The 9,675-nt window shown below is 44.7% G+C and overlaps 1 protein-coding gene across 1 annotated transcript; it reads left to right on the top strand.

Moving 5' to 3' along the window:
- Positions 1–398: 398 nt before the first annotated feature.
- On the top strand, positions 399–1,532 carry LOC310954499 (G-protein coupled receptor 151; the record flags this gene model as incomplete). Its single annotated transcript, XM_083923963.1, has 1 exon — positions 399–1,532. The coding sequence occupies one exon, from the start codon at positions 399–401 to the stop codon at positions 1,530–1,532; it is 1,134 nt and encodes a 377-aa protein (XP_083780089.1).
- Positions 1,533–9,675: the final 8,143 nt, after the last annotated feature.

Raw genomic sequence — 9,675 nt, 5'->3', positions numbered from 1 at the left:
TGACAGATAGCAGATACACTGTTACTTGTACAGATCTCTCTGACACGCCACAGCAGCCAATGATCCCTCTGAGGGTTATGAATGTAAATCACATCACGCCGCGCTCACATTTGCGCTGGCTGCAGCCCGGAGCCACACTGGTGAAATGACGTGAGTGGTTGACGATGCTAAATGGCAGCACTTGAAATAGCCTACCTGCCAGCCTGCTGCACCCACTTGCTGATGCGATCACGATCCCGTCAGCAGCGTTTCAGCACTGCGGCGTCCTGGAGAGCTCCTCCACCTTCTTTTCCTCCAGGACCTTAAATCTGCGGGGAACAAAGTGGAATTCAAAGGAAAAAAAACTTTAATTTTTATTTTTTTTGCACTTTAAAGAGCTCGAACTCTCAGAGGAGGAGATGGATATCAATCGACCAGCCAATGTCTCCTTTTTTGATTTCGTTGGAGGAGTTCAGCTCCTTCAGGGGAAGGACACCAGGACGGCCATGCCCGTCATCCTCATCGGGATCTGCGTGTCCGGAGCAATTGGGAATTTGCTAGTTTTGCTGATTTTCATGCGTGACTTTAGAAACGGAAAGGGCTCTGAGGTGAAAGCGCTCCTCGCCTCTCTGGCCTCCACGGACTTGGTGATCCTGCTGCTGTGCGCTCCCGTGCGCGCCGTCACCTACTACAAGCAGACCTGGACCCTGGGGAGTTTTGTCTGCAGCACCACGGACTGGTTCCAGCACTCGTGTGTGGTTGCAAAAACTTTAATCCTTGCAGTCACCACCAGGGCCAAACACACTTTGGTGCCCAGCGCCTCCACGGGGCCTCTCTACAGCCCGACGTGGATCCACGGAGCCCTGGCGTTCATTTGGATTGTGTCCATGATGCTTCCAATCCCCCAGATGCTTTTCGCCTCCGTGGTGCCTTATGGCCGCGAGACTATTTGCGTGTCTGAAATGCCAGTGTGCGCGTCTGACTTCATGAGTTTGTTCTACAAGATTTATCCAAGTGTAACCTTTGTGTTGCCGGTCATCTTCACACTTGCCTACTACACTAAAGCGCTGCACACCGCGGTGAACCACGCACCCAGCCCGCAGCATCAGAGTAAGGTCACCCTAGTTTTACTGTGTCTAAGCGGCGCTCTCGGGCTCATGCTTCTGCCAGAGTGGGGGACATTCACCTGGATCAGACTTGGCTACAACAAACCTCCTGTGGGTCTGATCATCTTTGCGCAAGTCCTCCTTTACGCATGCAGCTCCCTCTCTCCGGTGATCTTAATGACCATGTACGACGACGTGCGCCAAGGTCTGATCACCATCTGGTTCATCGCGACCTGCAGAGGCTCGAAGCACCTCCACACCAACACCTGTCCCAAAACGGAGGGGAACGGAGCAGACGTCGGAGCCAACGCCATCGGCAACGCGGTCTCACCGGAGCAGGAGAAGAGCTTCCCAGACGTGGAGCACTTTTGGACCGGGCGCAGGAATACGCACGTCGAGGAGGAGCAGGATCCGGTTCCGTGGGAGAGAGAGGAGAAAATGTTGTAGTGAATCAGATGTTAAAGTGTCTTTAGGCAGAACTTGAACTCGTTTCTAGTGTGTTGTCCCAAAGTGCAGACCCTCGTTGAACGTTTTTTTCGCTGTCGTGAGCTTCATTAAATGTTAAATAAACTCGTACACTATCATGTTTTGATGTTACAAATGTTTATACTATCATCTATTTTGAATCTGTTCTTGCCTGCAGTATTGCTGCACTGTCAAGTAGAAAACCTTTATTAGAGGAGGCTCGTAAACATGAAGCCAGTGTAAATATCAGGACACTCGAGGAGCTTGTTGTGATTGTGTACGTGTGATGAATATCATTAAAACGTTCTCAAATATGGACTGCTCTGGGGTTCGTTTGTTTTTCAAAGGCTATAAAATCACTCCAATCACGGATGAAATGCAATCAAATCTCTCAAATGCAATCATTTAATTCAGGAGGATATGAGATGTCATTAGACCATTTCTCCGTATTAAAATCACAACTAATCCAGCTGCATGTTTTAGGTCAATCATAATATTTGAGTGAAAGCAGCATTTTGGCAGTTTCAGTCAGCGGCGTAAAAGCTGGTCAATATTCATGTCTTGTGTTGTCCTTAAGAGAAACGGGCACACTAACACCCTGATTCAATCAAATGTGATTTTCAGAGTTTAGATGTTAAAGAACCTCCAGGAAGTTTAACCAAAACAACAAATCCAGGATGCACAGGCAGTGGTGGAAGAAGTGCCTTACATAAAAGTAGCAATAGCACAGTTGTTACAAGTGAAAAGTATTAGAGTCAACATAAACTTAAAACACACAAAGTAAAACTCCTCATTACATATTTCAGAATCATACTGGATTATACTATCGTAGCTGGTAAAAGTGGGGTTATTAATGACTTTATATACAGTTACAGCTTCATCTATAATAACACTCACTAGTGTTGTCAGATAAATGTAGTGGAGTAAAAAAGAACAACAATGCCTCTGAAGTGAAGTAGAGGAAGCACAAAATGAAAATACGTGAGCGCCGCAACATTAGTATACTTGAGTTACTTTCTTACCACTGTGTATAAGAAGTGCATAAACATTTCATAAAGGGTTAATAACACAATATAATGCAAGTGTATGGACATTTTAAGTGCATATTAATGTACAGTATTTGTGGATAATTACAGACAAACATTAATACACTAATATCTGCTTACAACTGCATTATAGTGTGTTGTAACACATTTATTACATGTTTATAATTTGTTTATAGATAGGGAGACTTTAAAGCGTTATTCTGCTGTAAAATCATCCCATGATCATTTTCAGCACTTACACACATCAAATAAGCCATCAAGACAGATTTTTTTGCGTACGAACTTTTAACAGAGAAATCCAGGAGAGTCGCTAACAGCCGGACGTGGCTAACACTGATTAGCTCGGGGCAGTACGGTGAAGGCATTCAAACGACTTTTTTAACCGGTAATACTGCTCAAAATAACACCAAACCTCTGCAGCAGCATGAGAAGAGTCCCTACACATGAAACACAGCACCAATGGGCTCCTTCCTTTTGGATTGACTTTGATAATCCACTTGAATGACTTTACTATGAGAGGAGCTGGTACAGGGGCCAGTAGGTAAGTCTTTAAAACACTCTTTTAATAAACTCAGGTTTCACTAACTAAAGTGTGTTTTATGTGTAGGGACTCTTCTCATGCTGCTGCAGAGGTTTGGTGTTATTTCGATCAGTATTAGTGGTTTAAAAAGCTTTTTTAATGCCTTCACCTTACTGCCCCGAGCTAATCAATGTTAGCTAACAGCCGGCCACTGCCTATGTTGTAGCGACTCTATCGGATTTCTCCGTTAACCGTTTATACACAAAAAAAAAAAAAGTCTCGATGGCTTAGTTGATGACCGAGTTTGCAGAAAAAGACCCTGGGAGGATTTGACACTGGAATTCCACCTAAAGTAAAGTGTAGATGTTTAACACTTTAATTTAACACTCTGCCTGTACTTTACAGACTTTATTGCGATCCCTCATTTCTCCTGATCGTTGTTTTTATTCAGTTTAATATTTTTTTTTCTATTTTTAATTTGCATGTTGCTCTTTTACTTTCATTTTGTTACTGCTGTTTGAACTTTTTTCCTCCTTTTATGTGAAACACGTGGTAACTTTGTTTGGATGAGTGCTCTATAAATAAAGATATCATTATCTGCTTGTAACTATATTATAACATGTCAAACAATTTATATGTAGAAACAATTTGTATGTATAGAATGACAAATAGGGAGGGTTGGAGTAAAGTTAAATTTTTTCATTTGTCACATTGTTTGTATTCAACTATCTAGTTATTTCCAACAGGATAAAGCCCGGTAAAGTAAATAAAAGTACAAATAAAATAATATAAATGTCTCTGAGTTATCATCCAAGCCTTTAATGGACAACATGAGGTCATAGTTTGTACTGAAAACACATTTTACGTTGTTGTTTAGTTAAAAACAGTGTTTTTGATGTATAAACTCTTGGTGTGATATTAAGTGGATGGTCATCTTCCCCCACCACCCACATGACCTGCGTTAACAGTCTAACCTTTCAGCGGACGTGAAAAGGAAACCTGCTTTTAGTCGTGTGTGTGTTTAAAGCAGCAGCCGTCTGTGGCTCTGACGCCCCGGCAGATTTGACATTTTAGTCTGCCTGAGTGAAAAGAAAGGTTACAGGTCGAATAGAGAGGGGAAAAAAAAACAAGCCTCTAAGCTCTTCATCATGATTGTGCTCCGGCACATAATTTATTCATTGACAATGAACCGTGTCTCCAAATGTCTGCCCTTGGGTCACCTGGTTTTTCATTTTTATCCACTGTTTATAGAGTTCTCCGTCACAGGAGGATACTACACTACATACCAGACATCTTTTTTTCCTCTTATCAGCTAATCAAGTGGTGTAATTAATAGAGAAATCTACCAAATGAATTCTCCTACATTAAAGGTGGAGACACTGTCCTGCTGACAACTACACTTTTCAGGGAATTTATTAGAATGTAGGGAATGTAAAAACAGACTGACTTTAAACGTGTAAAGTTAATTCACTCACACTGCAAACCTTTCAGAGCATTAACTCAAACATTAACAGTTTGATCCAATCCAGCAGAGGAGGAGGAAAAGTGTCTGACTTACATGGTTTCTGCCTCTCTGTTGACTCTCTGATTATTATACTTGCCCATACTCTTTATCTTATAGTCCATATGTTATTACATCATATATTGTTAATGTTCTATGTCATAATGGTGTATTATTTAATGTGATATGTGATATTTTACACTAAGGCCAAAAAAGAAGATCATATCACTCCAGTCCTCAGATCTTTACACTGGCTTCCTGTCTGTCAAAGAAGTGATTTCAAAATACTTCTGTTGGTTTACAAAGCACTGAATGGTTTAGAACCAAAAAACATTTCACATCTTCTGCTCAGCTACAAACCATCCAGATCTCTCAGATCCTCTGGGACAGGTCTAATCTGTGTCCCCAGAGTCAGGACTAAACATGGGACAGGTCTGCTCTGTGTCCCAAGAGTCAGGACTAAACATGGGACAGGTCTGCTCTGTGTCCCCAGAGTCAGGACTAAACATGGGACAGGTCTGCCCTGTGTCCCCAGAGTCAGGACTAAACATGGGACAGGTCTGCTCTGTGTCCCCAGAGTCAGGACTAAACATGGGACAGGTCTGCTCTGTGTCCCCAGAGTCAGGACTAAACATGGGACAGGTCTGCTCTGTGTCCCCAGAGTCAGGACTTAACATGGGACAGGTCTGCTCTGTGTCCCCAGAGTCAGGACTAAACATGGATCAGGTCTGCTCTGTGTCCCCAGAGTCAGGACTAAACATGGGACAGGTCTGCTCTGTGTCCCCAGAGTCAGGACTTAACATGGGACAGGTCTGCTCTGTGTCCCCAGAGTCAGGACTAAACATGGATCAGGTCTGCTCTGTGTCCCCAGAGTCAGGACTAAACATGGGATAGGTCTGCTCTGTGTCCCCAGAGTCAGGACTAAACATGGGACAGGTCTGCTCTGTGTCCCCAGAGTCAGGACTAAACATGGGACAGGTCTGCTCTGTGTCCCCAGAGTCAGGACTTAACATGGGGCAGGTCTGCTCTGTGTCCCCAGAGTCAGGACTAAACATGGGACAGGTCTGCTCTGTGTCCCCAGAGTCAGGACTAAACATGGGACAGGTCTGCTCTGTGTCCCAAGAGTCAGGACTAAACATGGGACAGGTCTGCTCTGTGTCCCCAGAGTCAGGACTAAACATGGGACAGGTCTGCTCTGTGTCCCCAGAGTCAGGACTAAACATAGGATAGGTCTGCTCTGTGTCCCCAGAGTCAGGACTAAACATGGGACAGGTCTGCTCTGTGTCCCCAGAGTCAGGACTAAACATGGGATAGGTCTGCTCTGTGTCCCCAGAGTCAGAACTAAACATGGGATAGGTCTGCTCTGTGTCCCAAGAGTCAGGACTAAACATGGGACAGGTCTGCTCTGTGTCCCCAGAGTCAGGACTAAACATGGGACAGGTCTGCTCTGTGTCCCCAGAGTCAGGACTTAACATGGGGCAGGTCTGCTCTGTGTCCCCAGAGTCAGGACTAAACATGGGACAGGTCTGCTCTGTGTCCCCAGAGTCAGGACTAAACATGGGACAGGTCTACTCTGTGTCCCCAGAGTCAGGACTAAACATAGGATAGGTCTGCTCTGTGTCCCCAGAGTCAGGACTAAACATGGGACAGGTCTGCTCTGTGTCCCCAGAGTCAGGACTAAACATGGGACAGGTCTGCTCTGTGTCCCCAGAGTCAGGACTAAACATGGGATAGGTCTGCTCTGTGTCCCCAGAGTCAGGACTAAACATGGGACAGGTCTGTTCTGTGTCCCCAGAGTCAGGACTAAACATGGATCAGGTCTGCTCTGTGTCCCCAGAGTCAGGACTAAACATGGGGCAGGTCTGCTCTGTGTCCCCAGAGTCAGGACTAAACATGGGACAGGTCTGCTCTGTGTCCCCAGAGTCAGGACTAAACATGGGACAGGTCTGCTCTGTGTCCCCAGAGTCAGGACTAAACATGGGACAGGTCTGCTCTGTGTCCCCAGAGTCAGGACTAAACATGGGACAGGTCTGCTCTGTGTCCCCAGAGTCAGGACTAAACATAGGATAGGTCTGCTCTGTGTCCCCAGAGTCAGGACTAAACATGGGACAGGTCTGCTCTGTGTCCCCAGAGTCAGGACTAAACATGGGATAGGTCTGCTCTGTGTCCCCAGAGTCAGAACTAAACATGGGATAGGTCTGCTCTGTGTCCCAAGAGTCAGGACTAAACATGGGACAGGTCTGCTCTGTGTCCCCAGAGTCAGGACTAAACATGGGACAGGTCTGCTCTGTGTCCCCAGAGTCAGGACTAAACATGGGACAGGTCTGCTCTGTGTCCCCAGAGTCAGGACTAAACATGGGACAGGTCTGCTCTGTGTCCCCAGAGTCAGGACTTAACATGGGACAGGTCTGCTCTGTGTCCCCAGAGTCAGGACTAAACATGGATCAGGTCTGCTCTGTGTCCCCAGAGTCAGGACTAAACATGGGACAGGTCTGCTCTGTGTCCCCAGAGTCAGGACTTAACATGGGACAGGTCTGCTCTGTGTCCCCAGAGTCAGGACTAAACATGGATCAGGTCTGCTCTGTGTCCCCAGAGTCAGGACTAAACATGGGATAGGTCTGCTCTGTGTCCCCAGAGTCAGGACTAAACATGGGACAGGTCTGCTCTGTGTCCCCAGAGTCAGGACTAAACATGGGACAGGTCTGCTCTGTGTCCCCAGAGTCAGGACTTAACATGGGGCAGGTCTGCTCTGTGTCCCCAGAGTCAGGACTAAATATGGGACAGGTCTACTCTGTGTCCCCAGAGTCAGGACTAAACATAGGATAGGTCTGCTCTGTGTCCCCAGAGTCAGGACTAAACATGGGACAGGTCTGCTCTGTGTCCCCAGAGTCAGGACTAAACATGGGATAGGTCTGCTCTGTGTCCCCAGAGTCAGGACTAAACATGGAACAGGTCTGTTCTGTGTCCCCAGAGTCAGGACTAAACATGGATCAGGTCTGCTCTGTGTCCCCAGAGTCAGGACTAAACATGGGACAGGTCTGCCCTGTGTCCCCAGAGTCAGGACTAAACATGGGACAGGTCTGCTCTGTGTCCCCAGAGTCAGGACTAAACATGGGACAGGTCTGCTCTGTGTCCCCAGAGTCAGGACTAAACATGGGACAGGTCTGCTCTGTGTCCCCAGAGTCAGGACTAAACATGGGACAGGTCTGCCCTGTGTCCCCAGAGTCAGGACTAAACATGGGACAGGTCTGCTCTGTGTCCCCAGAGTCAGGACTAAACATGGGACAGGTCTGCTCTGTGTCCCCAGAGTCAGGACTAAACATGGGACAGGTCTGCTCTGTGTCCCCAGAGTCAGGACTAAACATGGGACAGGTCTGCTCTGTGTCCCCAGAGTCAGGACTAAACATGGGACAGGTCTGCTCTGTGTCCCCAGAGTCAGGACTGAACATGGGACAGGTCTGCTCTGTGTCCCCAGAGTCAGGACTGAACATGGGACAGGTCTGCTCTGTGTCCCCAGAGTCAGGACTAAACATGGAGAGGCAGCGTTCAGTTTTTATGCTCCACATAATTGGAACAAACTCCCAGAAAACTGCAGGTCTGCTGCAACTCTCGGTTCCTTTAAATCAAGACTAAAGACTTTTCTCCTTTCCGCTGCCTTTCACTAAATCATTTTAACTGCATGTACTGTATTTTAACTTCTCCTGATTTCCTATTTATTGTCATTTTATCTGTGATTTATATCCAATTATATGTGTTTCGTCCAAATGCTTTTAAATGTTCAGTGTTAAAAAAATTTGACTTGACTTGACTAAATTATAATACTGTGTTATATTGTTGCTTTCAGTCTCCAAATAAATGTGTAGAATTGAAATAGTCTTATTTCAGATTTTGTTGTTGTTGTTGTTGATAAATACACATTTATATTAACTGTACATGCAACAAACACTTCCACTACTTGATTTGAACTGTCATTTATGGACTGTAATGTAAGTAATGTTCAGTTGGTGAAGCTGGTGCCCATTTTAAAGCGTTCTGTTGCCTAGCACATGCTAGGCATATACTAATGATGTTAATTTTTTAATAAAAAAGCTTTCAGTGGTGAATTCTAATATTTCACTCCTTGCATTTGAGACTAAACTGTGCATTTTCGGTTTGTGATGCAGAGGTTTCAGCTACAAGATTTAATAACACACACATGTAACTATGATAATTTGAAGACACTGACTTAAAAGAGCTCGAAGATACATACAGAATTGTCAAAAATGGTACAACCATCCCTGTCTCCCCTACACTGTTTCCATATTGACACCACTCACTTTACTGTCATTTTGTGTCTAAATACTAATACTCTTGTATTATATTTTAGAGTGTATGCACCTCTTGTTGTTAATCTGTTGCTTTCTATCTGTATGTATTTCTGTTGGTTCTATTGTTCTGCTGCAACAAACAAATTATTGTTGGGGATCAATACAGGCATATCTTATCTCCTCCTATCTTTACAGAAAAAACAGCATATAGATACCTAACACTTATACACAGCAAATACAAAAACCCCACGTATAGTTTAAATTAACCATAGAAATACATTTAATAATGATAAAATATGTACACACAGCCCTGATCACACCGCAACAGACAGAAAACGCTCCTATAAACAGGGTAAAACCTAATTAAAGTTCTTAGCCTGCTTTTAAAAAGGGTGAGTGTTGGGGCACATCTTGTGTCGTCTGGCAGCAGCTCAGAGGGTAAAAACAGCTTCACTAGCTCATAATTTAATCTTTGAAAACATTTTTTTAAAGGACCTGACAGACTCTGGTCTCCAGTAACCACCTTTTTACATTCAATGCTTTGTGTGGAAGTAAAGTTCACCAGAACCTCCTTTGTTTAGCTGATTGATTTACTTCTACGCTCAGCTCCAAAACACAAAGCTTGTTTTCATTCTAATTAAAGTCTGTATGCTGGGGACATTATCATACTAATGAGGCAGGATTCTCAAGCGAGATCTACACTGCAAAGTCTCATAAACCTGATTATAAATCCTCATTTTACTCTAGACGT

This window comes from Echiichthys vipera (assembly GCF_963691815.1).
Source record: "Echiichthys vipera genome assembly, chromosome: 12".
Lineage (NCBI taxonomy): Eukaryota > Metazoa > Chordata > Actinopteri > Perciformes > Trachinidae > Echiichthys > Echiichthys vipera.
This window is presented reverse-complemented; position numbering and strand designations above follow the sequence as displayed.